Source organism: Trichosurus vulpecula, chromosome 4, assembly GCF_011100635.1.
Source record: "Trichosurus vulpecula isolate mTriVul1 chromosome 4, mTriVul1.pri, whole genome shotgun sequence".
Lineage (NCBI taxonomy): Eukaryota > Metazoa > Chordata > Mammalia > Diprotodontia > Phalangeridae > Trichosurus > Trichosurus vulpecula.
The window spans coordinates 179,684,868-179,704,414 of NC_050576.1; the positions used below are offsets into that span (position 1 = coordinate 179,684,868).

Here is a 19,547-nt window from a genome sequence, read left to right on the forward strand (position 1 = left end):
GAATCTAAGTCCAGAGAGCCACAAAGGTTTGTTCACCTGCTGTACCTGCTTTTTGAATGTTGCATCTTGATGTTGGTTAAGCTTTTGCCTCAAGATGATCACATGAACACTATTTAGGAGATCTCATGATAGCTCTTCATCAGCCTTTTGAAAGCACTCTTCTTTAGTTTGTGGTATGAACAAAACCAAGCACATTACAAATTTATTAGGATTTCTCAATGAGTTATTCAGTATAAATGAAATCCATTTTTTCAAATTATGCTTTTGGGGGAGGTGGAAGATCACTATTATGTTAGGCGATATTTAGCAGTATGTCACATGCCTTATAATGAATTTAGAATAGGATTTTGTATTTCTTTTTAAACTATTCCATGACTTTTGAAATGAATTGTTTGTTCTTTGATATCTTTTAAAAAAGAAAGTTTTCCATTCAATGTTTTTGCCCTTGCAAGAAACTTTGTGATGTTTTTCCTTTAATTAAAGGAGTTTGTGTATTGAAAACATTCAGAGGTGTGTGTGTGTGTGTGTGTGTGTGTGTGTGTGTGTGTGTGTGTTTCCCCTCCAGTATAGTAGCCATCTGGACTTTTCAGGTATTTTGCTTCTTCACGAGGCTTGTTCTTTTTAAAACCTTGACATCAGCATTGTTCCCTGCTCTTTTTGTAGTATCTAGTTACTTTCATTGGAATAATGCCTTAGAAGAAATGTTACTGTTGCTATCTTGTCAAGTGCTCTTTTTGTTACTGATAGGAGAAAGAGGCAGTTATTAAAGATGTTTATTGTAATTGCTAGTACTTGAAAAAGTCATTGGTGGTGACCTAGTCTCAAAACATTCTCAAGTTCCCATAGATTATATATTTTAAGTGTATATGCCCACATATTTTTAGTGCTCATTTTATTAACTCTTACAAAAAGTTTACCTTATCTAGGATGAGACTTTAAAAATACATGCTTTTTTTCTTCTTTTTAGGTTTTTCACACTTATCATAAAGTGTGGGATGTGAGGTGCTGAAAGAGAAGATAGCCTAGGGGTCTCCAGAGCTGCAAGGCCTGGGTTTAAGTCTAATTGTCAGGCATGTCTTCCTTTTTTCAGAATTTAAGATGCAAAATTTAGCTTTATAGAAGCTGGTCTCCTTGTCTTTGTGACATTTTAAAATGTAGTGGAGAATAGTACATCAGAAAAATAAACAAATCTTGTAGAAGGTATTCCTGCAAATTTCACTATGGCTTTCTATGCTCGTGTTTCATTCTTGGGCTTCAGTTACTCTTGAAGTCCAACTCTGGACTTCAAATCAAATAGACCCAATAGCATAGCATGAGTTGTGGAAAATCTAAAATAGAAGCATCTCTGCCATCCTCGTATCTTTGCATCATGATTCAGATTTAGAATCTAGCCTAACTACATTTGGGGAATGACTCATGAAATTCTATAATCATATACATATGAAATATTAAAGTTTAATAAACAAATTTTTATCACAGTGAAATGTAGGCATCATGTAAAACATTAGTCAGTTCTCCCATTGGTGGGATAAGTCAGCCTAGCTACTTACAAAGGGATGTAACCAGGTCAGAAAAGAGATAGAATAAAATCATCAATTCTGGTGGCTTGGCAGTCTTATTGTGATGACATTTGGGAACATACTTTACTCTTAAATCTGTAAGAGATTGTTGAAAAATTCTAGTATTTTGGCAAACATATTTTGTTTAACATACTAAGGTAAGATTTTCTTATTTGGAATGTTAAATTGTAAAATTTTTAAGATCTTATTTGTGAGGACAAGTTTGTGGATTAAAAAAAAATTAAGTGTGGTACATTTCAGATTTTATTGAGCTTAGTTATACCTTTAAGGAGTTAGCATTTTGCTTCTTTTTCCAAAGGTTACCTGGGAACCTTTCAAGATAATTTTTGAGGAACTTCCTTTTTTCATGGAAAGTGAATTTTTGCAAACCGAATCTTGCTTTTTGCACTGACTTTCATTACAAAATCACAGACCCATCACTATGGAAAACATTTTGACTTCTGGACATTAAGGAATTTGGAGGATTTCATGTTGAATTAGCCTTTTCTCTTCCTTTTGCCACCATAATTTTCTTCCTAATCTATGTAGAGTTTCTGCTGCTGCATGCTTGTGAGGATTGCTGTCACTACAAAGAACTTTCCAGTACCAAAAGCACAGAACTTCCTGAGCTAGGTAGAACCATGGCAGCATTCGGGCCAGGGTGGGTGGAATTTCCCTGGGTTCTTGCAGAATGCAGTTATGGTCACAGAGGCTGCTTTCTGATCTCTAAGAATTGTCCCTTAGGTACTGTTTGCAGTCTCTGGAGAAAATGCTGTGGTTAGAAATTTGTGTCTGGGCTTGGTGATACATACTGGTAGATCACTTGAGTTCACTTCTGAGTAGCAGTAGACCTTAAACCACTTGGGTGTCTTCACAAAGTTCATCACTAGCATGGAAGTGGAAGGCCACCGGGCTGTCTAAAGAGAGGTAAATTGGTCCAGGGTGGAATACTGAAACAAGTTAAAGTTTCTTTGCTAGTCAGTTTTGAGAACAGTCCTTGAGTGGCCTTTGCCCTTCCAATCTGAGTGAGATAGGGAGATCCACGCCTCCCCCCCCAAAAGAAAGAAAAAAGGAATTTAAAAAGGGGAGGAATTCTCTTAATTCTTCCCCTCTATCCGTTTTCCTATGTAATAACAAATGACACCCTTCAATAACAAGTTTTACTTTGCTAATTAGTGTGTAGTTGATCTCTTATTATATTGTCAGTAGCACATTTTCACAGTAATATCAATAATAATTCACATTTTTTGTAACACTTTACAAAGCACTTTCCTCAAAATATCCCTCTGTGGTAGGTAGTACAAATACTATTTCCCTATTTTTACGGATTAAGAGATTGAGACTCAGAAAGATTAAGTGATTTACTCATAGCTGCACAGCCTAGTAAGTATCTGGGAATTAAACATTGGTCTCCTCCAATTTCTGATACTTTCCCCAACATTTGGAAAACAGCAAATATAAATGAGCCTTAAAAATACAGCAACTTTTGATTATTAAATAATAGGTAGAGCTTATTTCTTATTTTCAGATAATGCAATCTGTATTTTAATATTGTCAAGGATCAGGGAGACATTTGTTTAAATAAGCTAAGAATGGTTTTGCTTAACCATTTGGGGGAATGTACTTTGTGTGGGGTTGGGAGGTAGAATGGGGGGAGGGCATAGTCTTGTTTGGAAAGTATCTGTGGCAAAACAAAATATATTACTATCTTTAAAAACTAAAAATGGAAAATGAGAACAGTGATGGCAGAGGGTGAATGAGAAGCCCACACATAGTTAGGAACAGGGAAAGCAAGAAAGGAGTAAGAAGGAAGGGGCAGCTATGGGAACCAAGCATAATAGTGAACACTCCCTCCTTTAGCTATACAGTGTGGGATAGTTACAAAAGTTCAACAAGATATATAAATAAATCAATAAAGTTTTCTAATAGGAGGCCAACCTATTAGGTGTTACTGCTGCTAGTAATCTGAGTCTGGCAATTCATTTATGCTACTAGAGATCTAAGCTATTGTGAACATGGATGGAAAGGCAGAAATGAGAGGGGAAAAGATCATTTAGTGGCTTATCCTGGAATACTATCCATACTGTTTATTAATAAATATAATCATATCATCTTTCTTTTAGAAAAGGATGGGGAGAGAAGGATTAGAGGACAGAAGAAAGTAGTTTTTTTCCGAGGTTCTCCCTGCCCTTAAACAGTGATTTATGATTTGATTCAGTTCAGTGGTTTTCAAATGTTTTTCCTCCAGGGTGTTCTTGTTTGTCATCTGACTGAATTTTACGGAGTTTTAACAGCTTCCTCTGTTATTCCTTTTTTCCTTTTCTCGGCTATCTCATAATCAGTGTTTATTTGCTTTCACTATGCCCCCCATAGATCTCTGCACTTTATCTCTTTCTACCTCTGCAGTTTGTCATATAGCCTACCTGTTAGGCTCCAGCTCCTGACACCACTATGTAATGTCTTTTAGACTTGAACTATAGCTACCAGATGAGATGCTTTGGGATCCTGGATCATATGTCGCAAAATCTGGACCCCTTCAGGCAACTGTAAATACAGTCTAGGTTATTCTCCTTAATAACAGTATTGACATCTTTGACCAGTGTAGAAATTTTAATTCACTTCATAGTGGCATAAACTTTTTTCTAATAAGGCCATTTTAGTCAGCCAGCCGGTATTTTTAAATTACATTTTAAAAGATTTATTAGCCATTGTACAATCTCTCTACTTTTTCTTCATTACTGATTTTAATCTTGTCTATAGTATTAGACCTCTCCTAGCACTTTTATGTCAAGGCACTTACATGATTAATACAATATGGTACTTTCTTTTTTTAAAAAAAAATTTAATTTATTTTTAGTTTTCAGCATTCACTTTTATAAGATTTGGAGTTGGAAATTTTTCTCCCTTGCCACTGCCCAAGAGGGCATGCAATCTGATATAGACTATACATATACAGTCATATTAAACATTAGTTTATGTGTTATGAAAGAAGAATCAGAAAAAAGGGAAAAACCACGAGAAAAAAAATAACAAAAAAAGAGAGAATAGTGTGCTTTAGTCTGCATTCAGACTCCATAGTTATGTTCTTTCTCTGCATGTGAAAACATTTTCCATCATGAGTCGTGGACTTGTCTTAGATCATATATGATACTTTCTAATCAGAAAACACCATTGCAAAATGAGAGAGAGAGAGAGAGAACATGACATTTGTGTTTAGTACTTTTTCTTTGTTTAAATCACTGTGCTGAAAAACTTAAATTTTTAAAGGGATATTACTTCATCTCTTTAAGTATGTATAGGTAATGTTGTTGAGGTTGATGTTGTTTACCCTTGCTTTATGGAGAGGCCTGTGAAAATGTATTTACTTTGGAATATTTTCGTTATAACAGACCTTTTCTTTGAAGGGAAATATAGAAATGAGAGCTTGCTATGTTTGAGGAAAAAGTAAATTACTCATATCATCATAGACCTATTTTATTATTTTAGCTTTTACTAATCTCTTTTTCTTTTCATCATGTTCATTTAAGATGGTTCAAATACTGATTCCCAGGAGTCATATTGATGTTAAAGATAAGGAAAAGTTGGGGGATTCTTTATAATAGTGTCATTAGATTCCAATATTATGGACCATTTGTGATAACAAAACAACATAGATGGCTAAAGGATTATAGATTATTCTTATCCTTTTTTTTAATCCAGACAGAAGAGTTAAGAAAGAAAGTAGACAGACACTAGCCTGTGTTTCCATAATATTTTCTCATTTATCAGATGGGAGGTAACATAGAAATTAAAGAGGTAATGCATCCATGATAGAATATTTGGAAGTAGTGGAGCCATTACAAATACTTTCTGTCCATACTCAACACTTTGTGAAATACCATTTCTTAAATGACATTTTTGCACAAAACAAATCTAAGATTTAATTTATTTCTAGTTTGCTAACCTGGATCTTATATCATCTGGTTTCTAAAGGAAAATCACAAGGAAAATTATTAAAAAAAGTTAGATTTTTTTTTTGTATTATGTAAAAGGAAATCCAATCTGAAAGATTTCTGTAGCCATGTATTTTGCTTTACCTGTGCTTAATTGAAAGAGTCATTTTAAGGACTGGTAGGATGATTTGTCCCAATGCCTGTTTTATACTTGGTGTTGCTTTTGAACATTGTGCCTGGTTTGACCTATGCATAGTTTACTTTGACTCAATTTCAGCCAGAAAACTAAAAATAAGTATTGGAGATTGTTCTGTTGCTTTTTTTTCCTGAAATGTAGAAATTGGGAATAAGTTAACTGAGTATTTTGCAACATGTAGGTTTTAACCTTCAAGCAATTCGGTTAAATTCTCCCCTAATATCTTAAAATCACTTTCTTGATATTTTGGCATCTTTGCCCTTTAAAAAGTAAATGACTAAATTCTTTGAGGACAAGTTGTTTTACATCAAGGATTGAAAATAAATTCATTTCATTAGTAGTGTGTTCTTCATGAAAGTGTGGACCCATTAGGTATAATTCTAGGTCTTGTCCGTAAGTTGTAAAAATTTTACGCTTTTAGGTAGATTTAACTAGAGTTTAATTCCACAGCATTACGCCATAACTAACATGAACTTTAATTCCATGTTTCAGAATGTCCCATTATATTTCAGGTATAAACCTGTCAATCATAACATTTATTTGTTTGTTTATTTACCTAACAAAATTCATTGAGAACTCTTTGCTCAGCAATACACTGTCCTACAGGTGGGATGAGCTCAAAATTCTAGTCTCTTGAATTGGGCTAAATGTATAAGTATCCTTCTGGGTTTATGGTAGTTGCTGAATTTGGAGCAGGATAGATTTACTTCCTTTGTTCTTACTTTCATATAGAAAAGAAGGCATTGGAAGTTTGGTGATGTTAGCAAAACACTCTTTTTTGTCTTACACTTAAAGATTAGGTTATGAGTGTGCCTCAAGTGAAATTTATTTTACATGAAAATTTTGAAAAAAACTAGAAAATCAGCTTAAGTTCATAGCAATAAAATTTGTCTCCTTGGAGTTCAGTCTTATCCTTGGTCCCTGATACCAAGGGATTCAGGAGTTGAAAAATCTAAATAACATTCAGTTCCTTTAGTGAAAATAATATATGTTCTTCTTTATTAGAAATTTATTGAATTTGAAGATTCCCAAGAACAGGAAAAAAAGGACTTACAAACTCGAGTGGAATCCTTAGAGTCCCAAACAAGACAACTTGAACTCAAAGCAAAAAACTATGCTGACCAGAGTAAGTAAAAATACCACTCCTCATAAGTATACTGTCAAAAGTGGGTTCTGATAACACTGTGACTCATCCTAGCATTCAGCTATGTTTTTAAGTGTATACTCCAAATTGACAATTGTGAATAAGGTCTGCAAGACCAGAAAACCAAGTGTAGCCTCTGCTTTACATTTTAATTTTGTGCTCATGGTTGCAGATGTGACAATATCGAAGAAACTGGTGCTTTTCAGCAGTTTTGTCATTGATTGTTGACTTTTTTTGTTGGAAGATCATATTGTGCCATTCTTATTACTTGGTATTCTTTTGAACTTTTCAGGATTTCATGAATAAGAGAAAAATCACTTGGATCATTTCTGCTGAGATAACGTTAAGTTCATAAGTTCTGTTTCATTCTAAATTTCCTTGAAACTAAAAAAAAAAGTCTATGGTTTTGAGATTTTGACCCATTTCTCAAGCATCCAAAATACAGACTCTCAACTCCTGAATTGTTTTATTTCCTTTTAACGCAAAAATTTCCAAGGATAGATGGCAGTAGGGGACAAAATTGATAGGTGACTCATGAATTTTATTTCAGATGTCACAGTGATAAATGTAGCAGGTAAGTCATTTTTCCCTCTTTGAAGCAGTAGGAGTGAATGAATGAATCTTCATGTATTCCTTCTACTTCATGTAAAGAGGTATTTCATACATGAAAAGAAAGAACTTGTACAAAAACTCACGAACATGTTTCATGCCTGAAACAGGTGGTCAAGAGTTAGACAGAACTCCCAGAATCATAACATTTCATTTTTTTTCTTTCTGTGACTTTCTCCTTCTGCATCCCCTGTTTGTTTCCCTTTCCCCTCTCTCTGCCCCTTAAGTGGTTATAGTGAGAAATACATATATTTCAAAGTACTTGTTATAGCTGTTGAGTAACATTTTTATGTTTCCCTTTCTTTATTTTAAAATTACTTTGGTTTAATCATTTACTTTTGAGGAGGGAACCCCCCCCCCACAACCTCTCACCTCTCCCCCTCTACAATTTCCATATGACTTTTGATATATGGTGAAATAATCATTTATTACAATCTACATAGTAATTTCCTTGAAGCAAACCTGTGAGAAATAGGGTAATTTGGGAGGTATCCCCATTTTACAAATTTGGAAGCTGAGGCTCAGATGTTGTGATTTACCTACTGTTGACATAGCTTAAAAAGTTTTGATTCAAAAGTTTAGTATTCTTCTATATTTAACTGCCTCACATCTACCCCATCTCTTAACAAAGAATCCTCCCCTCTGCTTTAGAATAACATAAAACCAGTTTGATGTCAGATTTCAAGCTATGTCTTGATTGAAAATAAAATACTAATTTTAAAAAATTAAATATATTTCCTAGGAACTTAATTGAACTCCATATAATTTCTATAGACCACATAAGAATTGAGATAGGGACTGGACCTGTGTTTCTTGGTATAAGGAATCTGTTCTACCAGTGCTGGTTGGCACCTTCTCTGCAACTTGTAATTTTGGAGAGCTGTCTAGATCACTTAAAAGTGAAATGGCTTGCCCAGGGTCACAGCCAGGATATGTCACCTCTTATAGGAAATAATATAAGTGATATTTGAATATTCCCTCCAATTTTGCAGATTGCAACCCATCTGTGGCTTGCCTCTGTGTGGCTTTTGTCCATGTGCTCCTATAACTTCAATAGAAGATATAGGCTCGCCATCTTGAAGAGGATCTTTTTTTGCTTTCTCTAAAAATCACAGTGATACCACTGGAGCCTTCAGACTGTCTACTTGTTATCTGTCCCTTTCTCTGTGACCAGCTCATTTTCTGTTTTGATCTTATATTTCCTTCATTCTGGTTTTTCTTTGAAGTTTATATATTTCAGGCTACTTATACCTTCCATACACATCTGCATTGCCTTCCCTACAACACAGGAGAGTATTGGCATACATTGAACTCTAAGCTCAAAATCCAAGTTGAAGAACAGTTTTTTTTGGTGAGATTCTCCATATGATCCTGTTTGTGGATGGCGTCCTGGAATTACTACATAGCTTCCTAGAAGAGATCTCATAACTTAAGAATTTGGTTCAACAACCCATACAGGAAAAACCAAAAGAATGAATCAAAAGATGTCTGTGCAGCTTATGGTGTGCAGTTAGATGGATAACTTCTAGAGTTGATCTGTATCTATATCTTGGACAGATAGTACAAATGGACAGTGAGTTGAGAATTATACAAGAAAGCAGCAGCAAGCAGTATTGCCACTGGGAAATTGGAAAACTCCTTTAATGATCCCAGACTTCTCGCAGAAACAAAGTCCCATCTTTAAAACAATTTTCTGTGCTTTTAAATTTTCTTAATTCTGCTCTCTGTGTGTGTTTTAAAGGACTTAGTGTTACTGACCTATAGATTTTTCTTCACGTAATTGGAACCTAACATCTTATACAATTGCACTAGCAAAGACTTTGTTTATGGGTTGTTTGCTGAGTTCTACCTGGTCTCTATGGTGCTTTGTTAGCTAACTTACAGATTGTGATGACCATCCTATTGGTATATCACTATTGGCTCATGTACTTTTAAGATTGTAGTTTCTCCCTCTTCTAATCTATCCTTCACACAGCTCCCAAAATTTTTCTACAGCATAGATCTGACCATGTCTCTCCCTTAATCATGGCTCCTTTTACACCTTGAATAAAATGAAAAGTCTTCAACTTGGTGTTTAAAGCTCTACGTAGTTTTGATTGAGCCTGTCTCCCCCTTCCCCCCCATTTCCCCATATGAGACAATAATTTTCTCTTCTGCAAAAGATATGCTTATAGCAAAAAAAAAACACCCCAAAACCCTAGCATTTATGTACTGACAAACACTTAAAGCTCTCCTGGGAGATTTGTACTTAAAATAGTAAAACATGAAACACTTTCGGCTACTGAACAGGCATTTCACCTTCACCTCAGCTCCACGTTACTTAAGCAAATCAATGTCCATATCTTTTGCAAGGCTAGTTTATGGGTTGGGCTCATCCTTCATGAGGTTGTCATCTTTTCTTCTGAGAAGATGTGTCAGAGATAACTTCCTGCATGGTACCTGGTACCTGGACCTATGTTTTCCTGACCTTTCAAACTCACGAGGTTTCTGCCAAGGCTGGGATCTCTGTTGGGTCATCTCTAATCAAAGAAAAAACACAAAGCAGAAGAGGGAGCCAAAAACTTGAAGTCCAGTTTTAGGCTTGTCTAGGCCAGCATATGCTTATACAAATTTGCCATTACTTCTAGGGGTGGGGAGAAGAGCAACATTCTTTCTCGCCCCAACCCCTCAAAATGGGAGCATGAAAGGGAGCTTGAGAATCTAGATGTGTTTGACAGATAAGAAGAGCGTGCCCAGCCTACCTTTGCAGATTTATTTCACGCTACTTTCCATCTTGTCCTCTGTTACAGTCAAATTGTTTAACTTGCTTACCTCCAACTTTAGTATTCCATGTGCCTCTGTCCCTTTGAATAGGCTATTGCTCATGGCTGGAATTTACTCATTCCTCACTTCTACCTCTTAGACTCCTAGCTTCCTTCTTTGAACTGTTCAGGTGCCTCCTTCTGCATGAATCTTTTCCTGATACACCTTTAGTTCTTAGTATTCTCTCCATCTTCAAATTGTGATTATTTACCTGTATATGTGAGATATCCTCCCAATAGACTATAAGCTCCTTGAAGGCAGATACTGCTTTCATTTTGTCTTTGTATCCTCAGCACATAATACGGTACATGATATGTAGTAAGTACTTAATAAGTGCTTATTGAATTTTTGTATCCATGTAACCATTCCTTTCCTTTCATGTGATTAATTATTAGTTTTTATGTTTCTACACATCCTTTATTAGCCCTTCGTCATAAAAGACTGACATTCTCATTAGTATATATTATGGCACATTTCCTTTTGAAAAGTTCTCTCAGCTAGCCACAATGGAATTTCAGAGTCTCCCCTAAAGGCTATTTCTGCATTCACAAAAGAGAAATCTAGGCTTCAGGTATTGATTACCTGAAAATGAGGTAAGAATAGAATAGGAACTGACCTTGATGCATTTGTCACGTTTTACCTTGGCAAGTGGATAACAACAGGATTTGATGCAGATGTTGATAGGATGACTTCATGATGCATTTGTTAGAATTTATGTGTGTTAGAGGAGGAGTTAGATTTGCGATTGCCATCTTAAGTTTCCCTTTTAGCTGAGTTAGAGGGGAGGGCAGGTGGGTTTTGTTCTTGACTTGCCTCATGGGAAACTGTCATATCACTACTTTATATTTCTTGAAAATTTCAGTTAGTAGCTCACTTCCATCAAATCTTGGGGACATCTCTGGAGCATGTTTGAAGTAGAATGAGGAAGCTGGTTGAAAACTCACTTCATTACATCATTTTTACTGGAACCAAAGAGGATACTTTATTAGAAAATAATTTTTATTTTCAGTGGTATTTCGAATGTGAATGAATACTAGTTTTTAATATAAATTCTGCCCCAAATCAGACCAAAATATGTATTTGTTTTAATTCAATTCAATTTCTTGTGTACTGATAATGTACCTAGGTGCCATGGGGATACAACATAAGTATATGATATGATATCTGCTCTTATAGCTTAGTCTGTTGAGGAGACAAGAAATACATTCATGAAGCAGAACTAACCATCACATATAACTTTTCCATAGCTTTTCAATGTTCCTATATCTCTGCTGATACTTGAGTAGTTACCTGAAAAGAATTAGAACAGTCTTCCCCTAGCAGTAGACAGATATAAAAGAAATTCGTGGTTGTCTATTTTTTTGACTTTGCTTTTTTTGAGTTGACAGGCCTTTATTTCCTTTCCTTCCTGCCTCCCTCAATTAAAGGGAAGAAAAAGAAATAAAGGCCTCGTTTGGAACATGCATAATTAAGCAAAACAAATTCCCTTATTGGTCATGTAGAAAAATGTATACCTCATTTTGCATTTTGATTCAATCACCTCCCTCTCAGGGGGTGGGTAGCGTACTTCCTTGTTGGTTCTCTGGAATCATGGTTGCTTATTGCATTGATTGAAGTTCTTAGGTCTTCTGAAGTTGTCTTTACAGTGTTCCTGTTATTGTATAAATTATTCTCCTGGTTTTGCTCACTTTATTCTGTATCAGTTCATACAAGTCTTCCCAGCTTTCTCTGGTAGGTCCTTGTACTCTGTCCTTTCTTTCTTATCCATACTGCATTAATTTGCTTTGGATATAGTATATTTTATTTTTAATTTTCAAAACTGAATTACTTGCAGCCTCCACCACAAATGAAAATTATACTCATTTATTCCCACCTTTCTTTCTACCCACCAAAAGATCAGAAAGTAGATGCAATGAAAATTTTAAAAAAGAGCAGGAGGAGCATTGTATCTGTCATAGATATGTCTAATAAATTGTAATAAATTGACTTGGAGGGTAGCTTCTACCTTAGAAAACCTGACTAACTTAGGTAATGATTTATTTTATGTTGGAGTTTAATTTTTTTTTTTAAGGGGAAGGAGGCAGGGCAATTGGGGTTAACTGACTTGCCCAAGGTCACAGCTAGTAAGTATGTCAAGTGTCTGAGGCTGGATTTAAACTCAGGTCCTCCTGACTCCAGGGGCTCATGCTCTACTCACTGTACCACCTACCCACCCCTAGAATTAATTCTTAAGGGCTTGAAGGCTTACAATTAAGTGCTTCTTCCCAAAATCTGTCTTTTTAATACTTAAGAAGAGGTTAACTTTGCTCTCTAACTTTTGACCTACATAAAGTTTTACCTGCTCTTTTATAGTATCTAATTGAAATGAATATAAATGAAAAGAGATTCTGTAGGTGGGTGCTCAGGTAGGGATTTCACTGTGTGTGTTTTTAGCACCTTGGTAGTGTTACCAGGGGTGAGTCCAGGGTTTGGTACTCAAAATTTGTGTGATCAGGAACTTGATTTTATTAAGTTTGCCTATGCTTTGGTAGATAGCTTCATACTAACTTAATTAACCTGCAAAAGACAGATTGTTGGACCAGAGTGCCAGTTCATCAGTTTACATAGAGAAATAGCAGGAGGATTTGAATACAGTTGAATGGAGTATTTTCTTCTAGGAGGATTCAAGGAAGGCTTCATGGAGAAAGTAGCATTTGCTATCCTATAATTAATTAGACTATACTTTATATTTATACTTTTAGGTAAGTTTGGGGGGGTGCCTTAGTCATAGGATTATTTTTTTGGTGTGAAACTAACCTTATCCAATTTATTTATTCATATGTTTGTATCAGTTTCAGATGGTGACTTTTTAAACCTGTTTCAAAAATTAAAATTTACAAGTACATTGGTATATGTTATTTGTGTCCTGTAGCTACATAAACACTGGTTCTGTTTTAGTTAAAATTCTTGTTCATTGCTGTTTAATAAAAATTAGTTCTACAAAATTCTGAATATTTCTGAGGTTATTATTACATTTTATGTAAAACAATGTTAGGGCTGTTGAAAATGTATACCCTAATTTAAAATGCATTGGAGGAATAGAATGGACAATTGCTTTATAGCTACTTTCTTTTTTAATTTTGAGCTGGATGTGTGTGTGTCTACATGTACACACACATTTGTGTTTATATGTGGGTGTGCATGATAGAAATTATGTTATGTGACACCAAATTTTATTCCTTTTTTCATCATTGGATAACATGTGATCTTAGTGTTGGTTTTGGATTCTATAATCTGTAATTCTGATTCAATTTCATTTTCAAGCTTTATATATTCAATACTTTTTGTAAAGAAAGACTTTATTTTTTTGTCCTGTACATGCTGATCATTGAAAATTGGTGGTAATGATTTCAAAATTCTGAAGAAACTTTTAACTAACTGCTTGTTAGTTACTGTTAGCTTGCTGAAGTGATAGTCTTGTAATATTTTGGACATTTAAGTCTCTGTGCCTTAAATGGGGAGGGAAAACCCTGATTTATGAAGAGGACTTAAAGTCAAAGGTTTTTGTATGGAAAGTTCTATGAGTACAGTTTGAAGGCATTGTGGTTTTGTATTCATGAATAGATAAGGGTAAGGGATGACTTAGTTACTGCAAATAGATGAAGGTTTTGGATGAGGAGGATGCCAAGCAGGTCTGTGTGTTTGTGGAAGACTGGAGATAAGAGGATTTATAGCGTAAAGCAAACGAGAATTTGGTTGGTCATAAAAAAGGTTCTTTTCGATCATTAAGGTGATTTTAAAAACTGGACTTTGCTGCTGAAGGAGGTTGTGGAATCTTCAGACTTGGAGACCTTCAAGAAGTCAATCCACCTTCTATCCTAGATAGTTTGGACCCTTATCTTTCTAAAAACAGAGGGACTGGAGCATGTGCTCTCTAGAGGTCCCTCTCAACTTTGATTCTTTGACATTGTCTAATCTTTTTCAAGAATCTGACTTGTTAGTCTGTGCAGACATTTTTTGAATATTTATCGTTTCTAAGGTTGCATCATTAGCTTATGCTTTATAAAGTCTATCTAATCACTTTTCCTTAGGCTTACAGACTGCATAGAGGACTTGTGTCTGAGTTTAGTTTTCTGTTTTGGTCTGAGTGTTCCTTAATTTTTAGGGTATTTGATGCTCAATTGTTCAAGGAGAAACTTTTGAAAGGCTTTGTGTCAATCCTATGAGGCCTAGTAACAGCTGGATTGTCTGCCTTCCTTAAACAGTTAAGAACTGATGATTCTTTTTGAGAAGGCATATGAGTTGGATTTGGCTTTCTAGCAGGTCTGTTTCTCTTTCTTCCCCCATAGGCCTATCAGCAGTCTGATTGGGCAGAAGACAACAGAGATGGAAGGTGTTCCAAACTTGGCAAAGGCCATCAATCTAAGGAGGTAAGCTGTGATTTTGAGCAGGCAGAGCAGGTAGCTCTTCCTGCCATAACTTGATCCACGTGTTCTTTGGAAAGAAGGGACATCCCCTCGCCCCACTTGTTAACCCATCCCTTCATTGTCACACACTGTTGTGGCAGGATAATTTGGAAAGGAGGCAACGTTTTCTCTTGTGGCTATTCTCTGATGGGGGAAAATGTGTTAGTTTCCGTTTATCCACCTACTGTCTTTCCCTTTCTTTTAAAAAATGTTTTTAGATGAATTGGTTTGTTCAGTTCAGAAAATTGTGGATATTTTATAAGTCAGGCCTTTTAACTTTTGGCAGGTTAAAGGAAGCTATAATTTTGTTTCTGTTTTATCTCAGGTTGTAGCTTATTTTGAAGAACAAGATGGTGAGATTCTTTAGGTTTTTCAATGAGATTCTTTAGTGGTTTGATCTTGTATGGGAATTTTGTTAGAAATTCTTTGTTTTTACTGCATTTTAGGTTTATTATATTAATATAATGACACTAATAGTACTTCTATATTGTATGTATATTCAACAGGAATATCTCCTTTGGGATTTTTTCTGTATGTTTGTATATCTTTTGATATCCACCTCTGTTCCTAATTATAGGGAAGGGGGTAGAATAGGTAGAGGAGAGGAAAGGGTTTTTTAAAGATTACAATTAACTTTATAGTCACAATCACAGTATCTCAAATCAAATACTCTTGATACATTAAAGAATAGCTTCTGAGTGCTCTAAATTGTGGTGCTTGGTGATATTCTTAGATTCTTTTGATCTGAAAACTAGAGACAACCAGAAATGTGCCCACTTTTCTGGAAAGAGTTTATTCTAGGTAATCTACTGGGATTAGAACAGACACTAAAGTGCAAATCTGGGAGGGAATTAGAGATTTTCTGATTTTTCTTCCTTCTGAGTTGCTTAACTGAATTCCTTTCATCTCAGCCTTCATAGTAAGTAAGCACTACTTCTTACTGTTGCCCTATAAAAGATCGAATAGTTGTTAGGCCCACCGAGGTCTTAAGATAAATAACTGCTTAAATGGTGCTATGTTTGATCCTTAGTTGTTATTTTCTGGCAATTAATATTTATTAACCTCTTACTTATAGGTTGGTACAATAACTGTTAAGGTTTATGCACCTCTGTTTAGCAGGATAAAAATGACAGATTTCATGGCTAATTATAAATAAGTCAACTGCTAATGAGTTTACTTTTTAAAAATAGATAAGACATGAATTTCCTTTTTTTCCTAGACAAGGGAGCAGGAAACATTGTTTATATTAGAGGCAGTAAAATGTTACCATATTCAATCTCACTGACCAAGATCTTTTTAGCCAATTGATATTGTCTACCTACACTTAAGTTTAGGGTGAGCTGGTAGCTAGCTATGGGTGCTGAACTGTGGAATTTGACCTGGTGCTGTTGACACAAGTATTGCAATGCTGATCATCTGACTTTTGGAGTTTAGTACACTTTTGAGAACGCTTGCACAGGGGGAAAAAATTACATAACATGCTAAGTTAACAATGAGGTGTCAAAATTTCTTTTTTTATTGGAAGTGAATTTCTGAATTTTAGAGACCCAGGTATTTCTAGCGAGATATTTGTACTATAAAAGGAAGCCTCTGAAATAACTAATAAGTGGGTAGAATTCTGTGGGCCATAATTTCAAGCTTCTTTCTAGTTTCTTTTCTGGGAGAAGGTTGGCACTAGGGAAGAGCAGTTGATTATCTCATACATTTATTTTTGTCAGGTACTTTGTGACTATGGTGTGACAGGTAAATGAGATAAGCCATTTGAGCTTACATTTTCTTTTGTACCATAAACATGAGACCGTGTGGAGAACCTAAAATAAACGTGGTAGTCACTGTGATTTGCCGAATGAACTTTTTCTGCATACGATAGATGTCTTTCCAAATTAAGTTTAGTTCCAAAATTTATTGTTTCATAAGAAACTAGCTATGTTAGCTTGCTCTATGACATAAGGTAAATCACCTGGTCACTCTGCTCCTCAATTTTTCATCTCTAAAATTGGGAGGGTTGAATTAGGTGTTTTTTCAGGTTCTTTCCACTACTAGAGTTCCATAATTGAAAAAAAAAATCTCCTTTCTCCTTTAGATAGCTAAAATAAGTGAAACCCAAGTTGTTACTACTCATCTAGATTAAAAGTTATTTTCTAGACATTCAGTTTCATTGCTTCTATCTCCTGGTGTTTCACAAAACTGACTTTGTTACCATCTACTTTCAAACAGTTGGCACTGAGTAGGAAAACTTGGAGAACTCAGATTTGTAGTTCTTTTGTACAGAGTGGGTGGAGTCCTAATTGAATCAAAGCCATTTTTATTTTTGCCTTTCTTTAAGATACCAGGTTTGAATATCAGAATTTGTGTCCTAAAGATATTTGGGGCATGATCTGGGCTAGGGCTAGCTCACGTCAGGCCAATGATTCAAGCAGGATTGGAATGTAATGGAACATTCATGTACCATAAAATTCAATAAAAATAAATGTATTTAGAAGAAGATTTAAAGGGGCAATTGAAATGGCCTCATTGCTTCTTCCTATTGCACCTGCATTTGTCAGTCTGGCAGTACTGGGTGAGAGAGCTGCCTCAAAGGGTCTTAGGAATTTGATTAAAATTCCAGCACTTGGCTCTCCATAGTCTGGGATTTTTATGCTTAGGGGAATAAGGAAGCAAAACTAGTGGCACAAGCCCTGTCCCTCTGGACTAACCAGATCCTGAAGGCAAACTCTTGAAAGGGAGGCCATCCCAGTCTAGAACAATAAACATCACTCCTGCCATATACTACCACTTGGTGACAAGGTCCCAAAATTCCTTAGTGGGACCTTTCAGCATTTATAGAGCCATAAAAGCTGTTGGACATATGGAGTGAACTATGAGTGTTAAAGGGTGACACTGAAGTTGGATGGTGCCCTGAACAGTAATGGGGAAATTGAGGAGGTAAGGGATGGTTTAGGAGTGCAAGGGGAGGAAAATGAGGTCTGTTTTAGACAGTTTGAAATGTTGAATAGACTATTGATAATGCAGGACTGCAGCTCAAGAGACTCCTGGAGAGCTGGGCTGCATTTGTAGATCTGGGACTTACCTGTGTAGAGATGAACTCTCGGGAGCTGATGAGATCAACAGGTGAGAGTATAAAGAGAAAAGAGAAGAAGGCCCAGGACAGAACTTTGGGAGATATTCACAGTGAGTAGGGGTGACATGGATGAAATAGAGTCAGGGAGACTGAGAAGGAGCAGACAGGTAGGAGGAAAACCAAAGAAGGATTGAGAGAGAAAGGAAGGAAAAAAAGCATTTTTTAAGCTCCTGCTATGTGCCAGGCACTGTTTTAATCATTACAGATATCTCATTTGATGTTCACAGTAACGCTAAGAAGTAGGTACTATTATTATCCCCATTTTACTGTTTAAGAAACTGAGGCAGAGAGCGGTTAAGTGATTTGCTCAGGGTTACCCAGCCGCTAAGTGTCTGAGGCTAGATTTGATCTCAAGTCTTCCTGACTTCAGGCCCAGGAATCCATCCATCATGCCACCTCCTTGCCTCAGTGAGAGGAGAGAGTATCTAGGAAGAGAAGGTGATCAGCAAAGTCAGATGCTACCAAGAGGTCAAGATGAGAATGGAGAAAAGATCAGTAGAATTTGGAAGTTAAGCTCGTTGGTAGCTTTGGAGAATAGTTTCAGTTGAATGATGAAGTCAGAAGCCAGATTGCCAAAGGTTTAGAAGAAGGTTAAGGGAAAGGAAGTAGAAGCACTGAGTTTAGTTGGTTAAGTAGAGTACCTTCTTGAAATCTTTCATCTCTTGGTTTTCATGACACTCATTTTTATTTTCCTCCCACCCTTCTATTTTTCTGTCTCTTTCACTAACAGTTTTTGTCTTTGCTTTAAGTATAAACATCTGCCATTTTATATTTTTGGTTTCCTCCATGCATTAGCCTTTTAGCTCTCTACTTTGGAGAGTTCATCTATTCTTTATATCTTCATCACTTGCTATGTCAGATTCTCATAGAGCCTGACCTCTCTACGTAGATATAATCCTGTAATTTTGTCTACTTATAAAATATTTCTAATTGGATTTCTTGCCATCACCTTAAACTTAGCATATCTAAAACTGAACTTAAAGACCTCTTTGTCTTGCATACTGGTTCCTTTTCCCATCATCCTCATTTGTTTCAATGATAACTACCATTCTCCCAGTATTCCAGGCTCTCATACACCATTTTTTCACATTTCTAATTGTATTTCCTGCCCTCATCTTTAACTTAGTTTATCTAAAACTGAACTTAAAACCTCTTTGTCTGGAGAGCAATTTGGAATTATGCCCAAAAAGTTATAAAACTGCCTATACTCTTTGACCCAGCAATACCACTCTTAGGTCTGTTTCCCAAGATGATCAGGGAAATAGGAAAAGAACCTCTATGTTCTAAAATATTTATGACAGCTCTCTTTGTGGTGGCAAAGCACTGGAAATGCAGGGATGATCATCAAGTGGGGAATGGTGGAACAAATTATGATATATGATTGTGATGGAATAATGCTGTACTATAAGAAATGATGAGCGTGATGGTCTTAGAAGAGCAAAATGGCAGAACCAAGAACATATTGTATACAGTAACAGCAGTATTGTTTTAATAACTTTGAGCAGTCAAGTAATTTTGACCATTATAAACACCCAAGTTAATTAAAAAGGAACTATGAAGGAAGATGCTATCTGTATCCAGAGAAAGAACTGATAAATAGAAGCATGTACAGTATGTATTTACATATACATGTACATATACACATATACATATACACACTTGTGTGTGTGTGTGTATCTGTCTGTCTGTCTGTCTGTCTGTCTCTCTCTAGTGGTAGCCCTCTTGGGAGGAGAGGAAAA

General features: G+C 35.8%; 1 protein-coding gene across 4 annotated transcripts in view; it reads left to right on the plus strand.

The window, feature by feature from the left end:
* SPAG9 (sperm associated antigen 9) overlaps positions 1 to 19,547 on the plus strand; it is a 144,291-nt gene that overhangs the window by 19,949 nt on the left and 104,795 nt on the right. For all 4 annotated transcript variants that reach the window (XM_036756407.1, XM_036756405.1, XM_036756404.1 and 1 more), the window contains exon 2: positions 6,693 to 6,813. In XM_036756407.1, the coding sequence (XP_036612302.1) occupies positions 6,693 to 6,813 (121 nt within the window). The remainder of the gene's footprint in view (positions 1 to 6,692; positions 6,814 to 19,547) is intronic.